The sequence below is a fragment of the Perna viridis genome, chromosome 1 (assembly GCF_037379345.1).
Source record: "Perna viridis isolate PV_CMFRI_1.1 ecotype Kerala chromosome 1, ASM3737934v1, whole genome shotgun sequence".
In the NCBI taxonomy this organism is placed as follows: domain Eukaryota; kingdom Metazoa; phylum Mollusca; class Bivalvia; order Mytilida; family Mytilidae; genus Perna; species Perna viridis.
In genome coordinates, this window is record NC_142445.1 from 43,600,238 (window position 1) to 43,613,517 (window position 13,280).

A 13,280-nucleotide genomic window follows, 5' to 3' on the forward strand; every position below is an offset into this window, starting at 1 on the left:
TAACATCAAATTTTAATTTAACAGTAATAATATTTTGTATTGATAATCACACAACTGGTGAAATAGTAAAAAACTTTGGGATGGAATGTCATGTCTAAAAGAAAAAAAGTTATACTCCGTATTCAATTACACATCACTGTGGTGTTTTTTTTTGTCCAGGTTGTGTTTATATATCTATATTGTCTTTTTACATATAATAATTTCATATTGTCAGATAAACAAATCTTAAACCATTTAAAAAAAAAATAGTAAAATTATGCATATAAAAGAAATGCACAGAATATCACAGTCCATCACTTTGAATTATTATTCTAAATGCACTTAATCAAAAGTTTTTGTACTGTGTACATCCATTTCAGCATTAGGGTTGGACAATATAGCTTTAACATCCTGAAATTATAATAAATCATGATAAGTCAATGATGAAATTAACATACCAATTAGACATGTAAAAATGTTCAAAATAGCATGTACCTTACCAGTTCTCTGCACTGAATCAAATTAAAACTAGTACAGATCAGTTTATGCTACTTTAAGACCAACCATACTTTCAGTAATAATTTAAGATGAATAATAAAATCTTGAACTTAATGCCACTTTAACATGGGTATTATGGATAGATTCATAATCCATAGGGTAGAACTTGCAGTCAAATTCTGTAGAAACCACAGCAAATTTGTAATGGTAAATAGCTTGCTAGTAAAGTACTTAAAATAATTCAGGGGAGAAAAGTAACATCCTTTTTTTACAATAAAAATCACCTTTACCGGTAATTAAAAAGATAAATGGGTAGTATTCTGATATAAATTTTGAATTCAGAAGATAAGACCATATATTAGCTTTGAGATTTAATATTGCCTTTCGAAGTTTCAAGTTTTAACAAAGAGTGTTATCAACAACTGCAGTATATTTTTTAAGTAAGAGTAAGAATGACTTACCACAGATTTGAAGGTGTTACAGGCTTGTACTATATCCTGTATTAATGGATGTTCTATCAGAATTCTCCATGGTAAAGTCTCTACATCATCTTCACCTAACTCTTGATATACTCCAGCTAATTTCTCCTAAAAAAGTCATAGCACATACTTAAATAAAGCATGATACATCACAAATTACTAATACTATATAACAACTTAAAAAATGGCTTATGAAGGATTTAAATTCTTCTTTTATTCCTTATTTAGCACAATCAAGTGGAGACAACTTATGAAAGTTCAGGTGATACATGAATATAATGAACATAAAGATCATAAATTAGCTCTGTTTGTATCAACACCAAAAAAACTTGATTATTTGTAGCTACTACCATAATCAACACAAAAATTAAACACACAACAAGGCAAAATTTACCCTAGATGTTGCATCTTCAGGATCTGCAGATACACTAAATCTGTGACTATCTCCCTTGGCACTCTCACCATGATGTAGAACTCTGTACAGTGCATCTATATTGACTAATGCATCGACAGCATCTACAGGAATATCATCAGCAGCTGGAGATGGAGAAGGGTCATCCAAACTGTCAATATTACTGAAATAAGGAAAGACAATAGCATCAACAGAAACTACTACTGTTAATCATGAGGTTAAAAAAATCAAATGTAAAATGTCTAGTAAAGTATTCATCAATTTGATTATATTTTTTAACTAAGATTTAATCAATATTATCACAATATGTGATAAATGAATTTGTGTATTGCAAAACTTGTAACATTATTTCACTTATTTGTTTAATAAGGAGATATTGCTTCTTAATAATTTATAGATTTGAAGGATCCAGAAATCCATTATATGACATTGGAAACACATGTACATATAATTCATAAGTCTCTCCTTACGCTTAGCTGAAGATGAGATGGGAAGGTATCTCTACAGTTCAGCTAAATTTAGTGTTATCTTTTGAAAATGCTTCAATCTAGATATATAACAGCATAAAAAGCAGACTAAAATTTGAAAACAATTTTTTTTATCAATACCAACCTTTCAGTAACACTTGGAGGGCGTGGATCCAACTTTCCTAATCTTGGCATGTGGTGCCCAGAAGCAACAGATAGAGCTCTAAGGAAACCTTCTTGTGTGTATGGATGTGCACTGAAGTACAGCAACTGTTGTAAAAAAATAATGGGTTTTACAACAAAATAACTGAAAAAAATACCTATCACATAGTGGTCTTCCACAGATTTTGTAAAGCCTACCAATCTTCTTTTTTTAACTTTTCAGACAGTTTCACCACAAATTGACCAATAAATTTGGCTTTGTTTGGAAGGCTCAAGGCAGCTGGTGAAAGAAACTTTCATTTGCCTCAAATGAAAACTTCAAAAGACTTGTGGGACTACGAAACAGTACTTCTGAGTTGTGAACATTGAAACTAAACTTGAATGTTGATCAAAATATTTGTTCTCCAAAAAGAGAGACGAGTTTAAGAATTGAAATAAAAATTTGACAATCTCACTGGCATATCAGACTTCACCCGTTTTAAATTATGGTTAATTTGAAAATCATAAGGAAAATAAACAGATAGTAACATCTGTAAATAAATTCACTGTAAGCTAAGGGGGTGCTTACCATACTGATATTAAATTGGTAAATGAGATAGTATTGTGAATTACTTACCATACTAATGTAATCCATGGAAACTGGTGTCTTTGAATGATCAGCAAAAAAATCAAACAAGGCAGCTTTAAGATTTACTTGTCTATTAAATCCTAGATTTTCCTGAGAATATCCAAACCATAGGTCCATCTAAAAACAAAATATAAAATGAATTACTTTTCATTCAAACAGACATAAGCTTTTTAAGTTTAGTGAAACATGAATTAATGCCAAAAACTTTGACAAAACCATACAGTATAAATGGTTGTTTGTCAGAAGTTATCTGAATCCTCTTAGGAAATGTCTTGTTTCTTTCAGCACTTCAAAGCACATATATTTTTAAACTAACACTAAATAATATGATTTATAACTTTGATGTTATCACTGGATATCACAGTATACATAATGCCTCAGACAAGCTGCAATTCAACCGATGGTCAATATAAACCCTCACCCTATCATATTGTTCTCTAGTCACAGATCCAGTAGATTTTTGATCCATTTCTTTAAATTTCTGCAGTGTAGCCAGTAAATCAGACTGTGTAGGTACTGGGATAGGCTGTGATACTGACAGAAGGAATCTTCTCCAATCTACATATTCTCCATCTGATGACAAAGAATTAGCCAATTCATGCACCTGAAATATAATGAATTATCACAGAATAAGTATTCAGAAATTGTTTGTATGTCATTCTATGTTGATTGTGGAGGTATGTCCACAGATTGATTATCTGTATAGTTACTGCTAAGGCCACTCTGTATTAGAGTTTATCGTTTCATTGTATTGCTACAGCTTTTAACATCAGACAATATGTTAAATTATTTACATAAGAACATACACATACCTGTCCAGGGTTTATGTTCATCCATTGATCTGGTAACTGTTCCATTCCATGGGCCACACCTACCATTGTTTCAAAAGTTTCTACAAATGACTGCTTAGATAACACACCTGTTGGTGCAGTGGACTGGAACTGAAATTAGCAAATTATAATGCCTAGGTTAATATTGGTTCCTCTGGGACAAAACCTTTACAAATGGGATTGAAATGTAAAATACAGCTTGCTTAGGTACTTACATGATAAATCTTTAGGACAATGACATAATTTATTACATGTACTACAAACATATATGTATTATAGGATTAAACACTGTTTTCCAGAATTTATCAATGTGTAAAATCAGACCATTCACTCACAAAACAAATAAAGGACTTTATTCAGGTTTGTGAGTGAATGGTCTGATTTTACACATCCATAAATTCTAGAAAAACAGTGTTTAATCCTTATTTTTCTAAATCCATAACTATCTGAAATATATTAATATTTTTTATCTTGTAGACTCTCGTTCAGTGAAATTAACACCCGAAATCAACATTACGAATGGCAGCATTCTTCCGACAACGTGACATGGTTATAAATTTTTTTATAAAGTTTTTACTGGCTTCTGATAACTATATTATTTAAAATTTTGAATATACAATGCCCAAAAATGAATGGAATAAAGCTGTTTTGAACCTCTAAACACCTCTGTATGTTGTCAAAGCGATGGTAGCCATGTTGTTTACAATATGTACGTGGAATTTACACTGTTGTAAAAACTGTCATCACTGAGGTCGTAAAAGGTGAACAACCAATCATAATGCACAAAAAAGGCATATGCTAATTAGATTGGAATTATTATCAAATACCAAAATACATGTACTTCAGTAGCTAGAAAAGGGACAAACTATGAAAGTTATGTGAAAAAACAAATGAATATGACATAAAAATTACCATGCTAAATGTTTGATAGCATTAAAGTATAGTTATGGGGTTCTTAAACAAAGAGGAAGAAAAAATACAAATCATAAACACCTGTTTAAATAACAGGAAGAGTTGTCTGACTGTAAACTGATCAGGATTAGGTTCCTCCTCAGGGGGTGGTGGAGTTGGTGGAGCAGGAGTCTTCAAAACTTTCAAATCCTAAACAATACAGATTTCATTATTACTTTATGTATAATTTTTTATGAATTGAATGCTTGAGTAATGTACAATAAAATAAACATATCAAAAGAATACAAAGAAAAGGAATATTTTCATCAAGTAAATCAATGAACATAAGCATGCATGATTTGAGATAAAGAGATACTCTTATTTGACATTTTAAAATTATTTTATTTCAGTTTTCTACATTATCAAGTTTACATTTTAAAATAACTATAAAAATCATAATCTATGGACTGACTCATTGACTCAGTTTTAACATAGTGTTATACAATTAAGCCAAGAAAAAAATATGTCTGTTTACGATTCCCTGACCAAACTTATTTTTTCACCAAACCCTAAGCCAATTTATTCACTAACTAAAAATAACAAAATTAACAATTTGTAACTTCCAGTTAAAAACATACATTTTTTTCAAAGTCTTCCTGGTATTTGAGACAACATGGTGTTTTTTCACATTTCAATATGTATGGTCAACCAAATCATAAACAAAAGCCAGTAAGCAACATGTACAACCATAAAAATAGTTCAAAATAATATATACAAAGAAGATGTTAATACGCTCATGAAACAACACTTAGAGGCTAACGATTTGGTTGAAGTAAAGATGAACCTGTGCAGAAAAAAAAATGAAAATGGCCTACCTACATACCCTATTTTTTTTTTTAAAGAATGTAACTTTACACAGACATATTTTTATTATATTGGCCTTATATGACTCAACTCACATCATTCAGCAAAAAGTCTTCCTGTTTAATAACAAGTTCCTGTTTTAGTGCTTTCTTGTCTTCAATGGCATTCCTCATTACCTCTGACATATGGTCAACACTAAAACAAATATTCCATAAACTATAGAATGCTACACCAAAATAATGCAAAAAACATAAGAATAAAAATTCACAATCCTCTTTAAAAGTTCATACCCATACCAACATTGAAACTAGAGCAAAAAGATATGATAAAGACAGAATCAATGTAATAAACTACCAACAGTATTCACATGTACAAATACTTGCAATCATTTTTTTTTAAATGTGAAATATTTTAGGTGGTTCATGAAAATGTATTTTAAGATTATGTTTTCTAACCTTATTTTTCCTTAAACATTCATGGGCTTATCACTTTCTTAAATTGATTTACAAATACAATTAATAAAAAGAATTTTATCAGGCGATATGCTAAAAGACTGAGTTGAATGACATTTAACATTGTGATTTGACATTCAATCTTGATTGATATTCGTAAGCACATGTGAAGTACATGTAATACTCATGCAGTGACTTTTGTCAACAACATCAATATTCATTTTCTTTAAGACTTAAAATGAAGTGATCACAATATAACCTTACTGTTACAAACTTACGCTGGACTTGAAAAGGAGAGTAACAATAACATTACTTGTAGGTGTCAAAATGCTCAAATGTAACGAACAAATTGAATTTAAACATTCTATAAAATCTTTTACTAATTATCTGCTTTATACTTTGAAGTATTTAAATGTTAAAAAGTTGGATAAAATGATTCAACTCTGTATTTCTGGTATCAAGTACAATCATCAGTTTCAGAAATGGAAATCTATTGAAGTTCATTATTTGTGCTTTGGATTTTTATTTAACCCTAGCTATAAAAATTACCTAATGGTCATTGTAGCATCTAATTTAAGAGAGGAGAGGATGCCAGCGTTATTGAAGACAACAACCCATCTTTCTTAGATAATTGAACCTAATAAAAATGAGTGGAATTTGATCTTACGTTATTTTATAATGAGATTAATATCTTAAAAAAAACCAGCATAACCTAAACACATTACATGATTTCCTACAGAAGTGTTTAACTACCTTTCATTTTCCTTGAGGAATCTTGCTCCTAACCAATCATTCATATCCTTATAAGCATTGTCTGCTTTGTTCTTTAGATCTTGTAGTACAGCACAGGCATGTATCTTAATGAGCTCTAATCTCACTCTACAGGCAGCATCTGTTATTTAAACAATATTATGGTTTGCTTTTTTTTCAACAAGGCATTTAATTATTTAATTGAGAGCAATAAACAACTGTCATGTGTCAATACATTTGTGTTTCATACTCTTTATAGACACAGGCAAGTTTTATAACTACTCATAGAATGAATAAAATACATGTACATTGTCAAGTTGTTTAAAATAAAATGAAAAAGTACCTTCTTCTTGTATTGCAAAATAATATTCCTCTTTCATCTTCTTCCTAAGCTCCTTCTTTTCTCTGTCCTCTTCACTTTCAGATTCAGACACTAAATTAGAGACAACTTAAATTAAGATTCAAAATAAATTGAAGATAACATTTAAATATCATTTGTACTAGTCATTATTTGTTGTATTCACTGGAAATGGAAAAAATTTCATTCTGTTAAAAACATGTACAAATGGTAAGTTTAATCACTGTAAGCATTGCTTACACAAGGGAACCACCTGTACTTTTATGATATATATAGATATGCACACATATACATTCTAGAAATTCCACAAAGACCTTAAGTCTTGATCTTGATACATTACATCTACCCCAAAGAACTTGAAATAAAGGATACTACAGACACAGTGAAGTCAGCCTCATATCTTGACCTACACTTAGAAATCGATGGTAAAGGAAAACTATTGACCAAACTTTACGACAAACGTGATGACTTTTCCTTCAAAATTGTCAACTTTCCCTTCATCTGTGGCAACATTCCTTCAGCACCTGTGTATGGTTTGTTCATATCACAACTCAAACGTTATGCCAGAGCTTGCTGAAACTATGCAGACTTTTTGTATCACACTAGAATTCTAACAAATAGGCTTCTGGAGCAGGGTTATGTTGCTACAAGATTGAAGTCATCACTACAAAAGTTTTATGGTCATCATCATGAACTCGTGGTCATTACGGTGTATACATCTGCGCCATGAAAACTGATTTGTTCAATGTGTCAGTTTTCCTTTCCTCTTTCGTCTACTCTGGACTTGACTTTTTATGAGGAACTCGGCGGGTGTTTCTATAAAGCAGAGGACGCTTACCCTACAGGTGCATCTGGTCCATGCTCCCAGTTTTTAGTGGAGTCCAAGTTGCTCATTTGCTTTTGTTACTTTGTATGTATGATTTTAGTTACTTTATGTGTATGTTAGTTTTCCTTGTCTGGACTATGTCCCTGGATTACATTCTTTTAATTACCGCTATAACCTTGGTTCCCTTGATTATTCTTTGATATAAATCAAAACTTAGAAGCTTAAAATAGCATCACAGAAATGTTTGCCAGGGTAAAAAATCATGATTTAACAGAAATTTATCTTGAAATGTTTAATTTGCATGAATTGCAACATAAAATTTCTACTGAAAAAATAATGGAGTAATTAAACACTGTATTTTTTCATGTGTGATAATTGTATAAATGATTTCCAGATACAGAATATACTTTTGCCCCATGCTTTGTCTTAACTGATATTTTTACTAGTTTAACAATCACTATGAAACAAGCTTCATACTCTTTGAATAATTTCAGCATGGAACATTCTACACAAACTAACCTGGAGTTGGTGTTGTTGTCTCCCCTTTATCTTTTTTCTTTGGTGACGGACTCCTGCTCTTGCCCTTTTTCCCCTTGTCACCTTTTCCACCTTTCTTAGTAGCTGCAGCAGCAGCAGCTGCTTTTTCTCTTTCCCTTTCTTCCTCCAATTTTCTGTCTGCTTCCTCTTCAGCCTCCCTGGCAGCTTGCTCAGCTGACAGCTAAAAGACAAAAGATAAATGCTATAGATATAATTATGTCATCTTATTTTACTGAAAGTCCATATAAAACAAATAGAAACGTAAATTTTGACTACATTGTATACTAATTTTTATTGAAGCATTCAATGATAATACAAAAAAATCATAAACAAAAAACAAATCTTTTCACATTTCTTAATAGCAAAATCAAGTACTAGTATTATAGTTGCATTACAGTTCACATCAGTGTCTTATACCAGTAAGCATACTTACTATATTGGAGAGATTACTTGAAGCAGTCTGGTAAGCATCAAACAATAGTCTTTCATCAGGGTCCATTGGAGGCTGGGGACTCTCTGCAGCTCCAGCTTCCTCTTTCTTTCCTCCCTTCTTGTCTTTCTTGGCAGCGGCAGCAGCTGCAGCTTTAGCATCAGGATCAGGTGAAACAGGTCTCCTAGGCACTAAAGGTATCCTACAATAGTAATTCATTTATCAATGTATTTGGTGCATTTCAGAATATTCTCAAAACAGAAGCCTTTTCACAATTAGCTTTCTATGTATCTGTTTAATATGTATTAAAAAGCTTATTGAGATATAATATATTCTAGAATGATAAGCAGTTTATGATAATATTATAGGGTTATTGCATGAGTATTGGAAAATGCTAAAAATTTCCAAATGCAACAAAAATTTTATTGAAAAGCAGATGCTACAAACTTGTGAATGTCATGATTTCAAAGGTATAATTGCACTCAATGCAATATGGGAATATATTGCAAGCAAACTTTACGTTTCTTTCAATGGAGAAAATATATTGCTATACAATATCTTGAAATATGGTAAGGAATAAGCACCTTTTCTTGTCCCCTTCATCAGGTGGAGGCTGTTCAGGTTCAGGTTTCTTTTCTTTACTCTTGTCCCTTCTCTTACCAGATGGCGTTCTAGATTTTCTCTCTTTAGGGGACTGTGACCTTTTCTTGGCTGAAGATGACCTACTTCCCTTGGGAGACTTAGGTGACTGAGACCTACTACTTTCTCCAGACTTTGGCCTGGAAGGAGGAGCAGAACCCTCAGTGCTGCCTGGTATTTCAGGTGGAGGAGGCCTTTCTACAGGAAGCTACAAAACATGTAATAAGTTAAACTAATAAACTCTTTTCCAGAGCATTTTATCTCATTTAAGTGCTGGAATCTGTAAGAAACTGACAAAACTGAAAAATGACGAATCATGCTTCAAAAAAACACACAAATTTGACAATGTGGGCATATTGTTTATGGTCCATTGAAGACAAATTGACAGTTTGTTGCCTCAGAAGTGTCAGAGAATGCAGAAAAGCAAGTTCAAGATGGGGAATGTTAGTTATCTTCCTTAGATAATGAAATTGCAAAACCTCAAATTACTGATACTTTGAAAAGAAATGAATGCCATTTCTGCATTTCAGATAACATTGTACCTTTAAAGCCAGTTTAAATTAAGCTTGTAGATTTGAGTAAGAGGTAAATCATTGGAAAAGGTGCAGGTGGCTATTACATATGGGAATAAAGGGATACATGGTGATCCACTTAAAAATATAAAAAACCAACCTCAATTAGTGGAAGTCGACCATAAGTAGGATTAAGTTCATCAGGAATCTGTCCATCCATTCCTTTATAGTAATCCTTCAACAATCTGACAGTATCTTGGAACCTATCTACCTCTCCTTGCATCTGGGTAATGTAAAAGTTACTAAGAACACCAAGTCTGTCGTCCAACCATCCATCATTTATAATGTTCTGTCTCTCATTTTCTGCCTGCTGTTTTCGTTCATCAGAGATACTCCATAGTGTCTCACGGAGATCATCAACACGTTGGTGTAATTCTGCCTTTGTTTCCTCATCTTCTCTCATATCATCAGGAATTTCATTGTACTCCTGAGGTAGAGGTATTAAATAGTTATTAAAAGAAAACTCCAGTTTATGACTAAACATTTACATTACATCTTTAATTTATAGACATTGAAAGTATTGCATTATACTTAAAAATAATGAAGAACTACATATGTTGTAAATTTAAAAAAAATATTCCACTGCTATTCTATTTAGCACTATTCAAATTCTGAGTATTGAAGTATCATTTCAAATTTTCTACCAGTACGTCATGTATCAAAACGATACATATTTTAGAAACTTGATATTTTTTAACCAAGTAATAAAAGTAGACAAACCTTCTGCCATTGTGAAATGTACACTTGTTTGTTGTCAGGTCTCCTTAGATAGGCCATATAATCTTTCCTGTTAATAATGAACTTAACAATAAATATAGCTACAGTATTTAAAATTCTGAATGTATTTGTTTATTATTTATCAGTTCAATATTTTGTATTTATATTCATTAGTAAGACCTTTTTAGATTTAAATCAGTATTAAGATTGCTGCAACATGTATAAAAGTATCAAGCATTTTATAAACAGAAGTTCTCTCAAATAATTTACATCTTAAGTTTAACACTTTTAAATGATTTTAAGATCCTACTACTAATATATAAAAAAAAACATAAGCAGGTTATATTGTCAAATTGATAAACATGACGATGTAAAATGTCTCACCTAATTTGGTAAAAGTAGCGATAGATATTTTCCCTCTCATCTCTGATCTTCCTGAATACAAATTTGCTGTTGGTGACATATCCTTTTTCAATGTCTTCCCAATACTTAGCAAGTATGTCAGCCAGTGTCTGAAACAACATAAATCAAAGATAAATTGATACACTGACCCTCTTCAATGATCATGTTATTCTGATCAAAGCAATCTTTGTTTTTCTATACTAGATGCTGTGAATTGTAAATCATCATACCATCAAATTGTCAATCTGTTTTCTGTTTAAAGCAAGCAATTTACTGTTAATGCATTTTTTTCTCTCTTTTATGTCAATGAAACAGTAATTAAAATATTCAAATATGAAAAAAAGTAAAGGCATCCTTCTTTTACCTTTCACAAAGTAGTTCCAATATCAAGTTAAATGGATACATACATCTTTGATATTAAGATCAACAAATGTCCATTCTTCTGATCCTGGTTCTGGTGGTGGAGGTCCTGTTGGTTCTTGTGGCTCAGGTTCTGGTTCAGGTTCAGGAGTTTTACCTTTCTTCCCAGAGCCTTTCTTACCCTTTGCTGAACCACCTAAAATAAAATTGTAATATATAAACTAAGTATTTAATATTCTATTCATTTGGGTACACATACTAATTTCATGGTTGCTAACTTTTGCGGATTCTGTCAAGTGAACATATTTGCGGGGTATCCGTTTTTGTGAATTAAAAAAATGATAAGCCTTATATAGTGTAAAAAATAATTTCGTAGGTACTATTTTTCTTGCTTTCATGTATACCATGAAAAATTAGTACACTACGAAAAAATTAATACTTTTACTGTAATTTAATCTTATGTTTAGTACAAAAAGTTATGAGGAAACCCATACATCAAAATAACAAAAATAAAAAAAAACAGAATTGTAAAACAATGAAAGTGCTTCAAATTATTTACCATATATATATTAGCTCTAACTAATGAATAACGTCAGATCACCATATTGAAGAGTTAAACTTATTCAAGACATTAACAAATGCATTCCTATGTGACTTCAGACACCATATTCCTACACATTTCAAACCCACCAAAAAGTAAATTATGTATTTGAAAAAGCCCCTAAATTACAAGGGAACAATAAGCATACATCCTCAAAAACATTTTGACAAAATGAAAAAACAGAAACTTACTTCTACTACTCTTCTTAGCACTTCCTGCATCAGACTTTTTACCACTTCCTCTCTTTGGTGAACTAGATTTCTCCCTCTTCTTGTCTTTGTCTTTGGGTGATTTACTTCTTGATGAACCAGGTCTTGATCCTTTTTTAGCAGAGCCTATAAGGGCAATCACCATAATTTAACTTTATTTGAAAATCAGCTTATTGATATTTGTGAGTGAGGTGAGAAACTACAGTGCTATCTTCTTTCAATTTTGATAATTATTTTTAAAAGTAAGCAATAAGAAGTATAAAAGGGCACCTTGCCTTTTTAGTAGGGATTAGCAGTTGTTAGTTTTCCCCTCAACACTTTTTGCCCCTGACAAAGGCTGTCAGGCTGAAAATTTGGGCTCATATTCTTCAATTTTTTTACATTTTATTTATATTTTATTTATATTTTATTTGTATGTAGTTCCTTTTTACCTTTTAAATGCTGCTATTGTTCCCTTATTCATTGTTCTTATTTACTTGTTGAGCCACTTCACAACATACTTTTTTTAAATAATAAGTACAGTTTTTCAAGTGAGGTATATATATATCAAGTGAGTTAGTGAGTGTCACTTCACTAAAAATAAATTATACCAACTGATACTCTAATTTAATTTTCAACATGTTTAGAGAATGAGCTCATACCTTTTCTTGAACCTGAAGGTGACCTTGATTTGACCTCTGGTTCTTCTTTTGGTGGTTCAGGGGGAGGAGGTGGCTGTAAACAGGTTTAAAATAATTATAACTACCACATCTAGTTACACCATGAAAATATAAAATAGCACATGCATGATGAGCCTTACACTTGATGAATTTATTTGTGCATTATTGCAGTGATTTGGTGGAGAAAAAAATTAATCAAGTTATGTAAGACAAGGACTAGATATTTTTTTTGTTTATTCAGTTATATCTTAGAATGTAACAAAACATATCTAACCCCATTCCATATCTTAACAATGTAAACATTTATAATCCATATTTTAACAGTAAGAACATTTACAATCCAAACTTTAACAACTTACTGCCTCTTCCTTTTTCTCTTCAGGTGGTGGGATATCCTGAGTCTCTGATACTTCGGGTTGGTCTTTCCCAAGAAGCTATCAAGTAAATATATATTTACAATAATAATATTTATATAAATAAATAATTGCAAGTCTTGAACTCGTATTTTAAAACTGTTATTCCAAATTCAGTGGATTCTTTGTATTAGTAGAAAAAAAT

The 13,280-nt window shown here is 31.4% G+C and overlaps 1 protein-coding gene across 6 annotated transcripts in view; it reads right to left on the reverse strand.

Moving 5' to 3' along the window:
• LOC148628892 (sperm flagella and cilia-associated protein 2-like) overlaps window positions 1-13,280 on the reverse strand; it is a 28,918-nt gene continuing 15,638 nt past the window's right edge. For all 6 annotated transcript variants that reach the window (XM_088596445.1, XM_088596425.1, XM_088596436.1 and 3 more), the window contains 21 exons: window positions 13,082-13,156; window positions 12,705-12,777; window positions 12,046-12,189; window positions 11,301-11,449; window positions 10,876-11,003; window positions 10,495-10,561; window positions 9,875-10,201; window positions 9,148-9,410; window positions 8,567-8,765; window positions 8,116-8,314; window positions 6,756-6,845; window positions 6,416-6,554; window positions 5,306-5,405; window positions 4,449-4,556; window positions 3,438-3,566; window positions 3,047-3,229; window positions 2,614-2,742; window positions 1,981-2,105; window positions 1,351-1,531; window positions 939-1,064; window positions 1-390 (listed from right to left, as the gene is read on the reverse strand). In XM_088596445.1, the coding sequence (XP_088452571.1) occupies window positions 322-390; window positions 939-1,064; window positions 1,351-1,531; window positions 1,981-2,105; window positions 2,614-2,742; window positions 3,047-3,229; window positions 3,438-3,566; window positions 4,449-4,556; window positions 5,306-5,405; window positions 6,416-6,554; window positions 6,756-6,845; window positions 8,116-8,314; window positions 8,567-8,765; window positions 9,148-9,410; window positions 9,875-10,201; window positions 10,495-10,561; window positions 10,876-11,003; window positions 11,301-11,449; window positions 12,046-12,189; window positions 12,705-12,777; window positions 13,082-13,156 (3,003 nt within the window). In that variant the 3' untranslated portion in view covers window positions 1-321. The remainder of the gene's footprint in view (window positions 391-938; window positions 1,065-1,350; window positions 1,532-1,980; window positions 2,106-2,613; window positions 2,743-3,046; window positions 3,230-3,437; window positions 3,567-4,448; window positions 4,557-5,305; window positions 5,406-6,415; window positions 6,555-6,755; window positions 6,846-8,115; window positions 8,315-8,566; window positions 8,766-9,147; window positions 9,411-9,874; window positions 10,202-10,494; window positions 10,562-10,875; window positions 11,004-11,300; window positions 11,450-12,045; window positions 12,190-12,704; window positions 12,778-13,081; window positions 13,157-13,280) is intronic.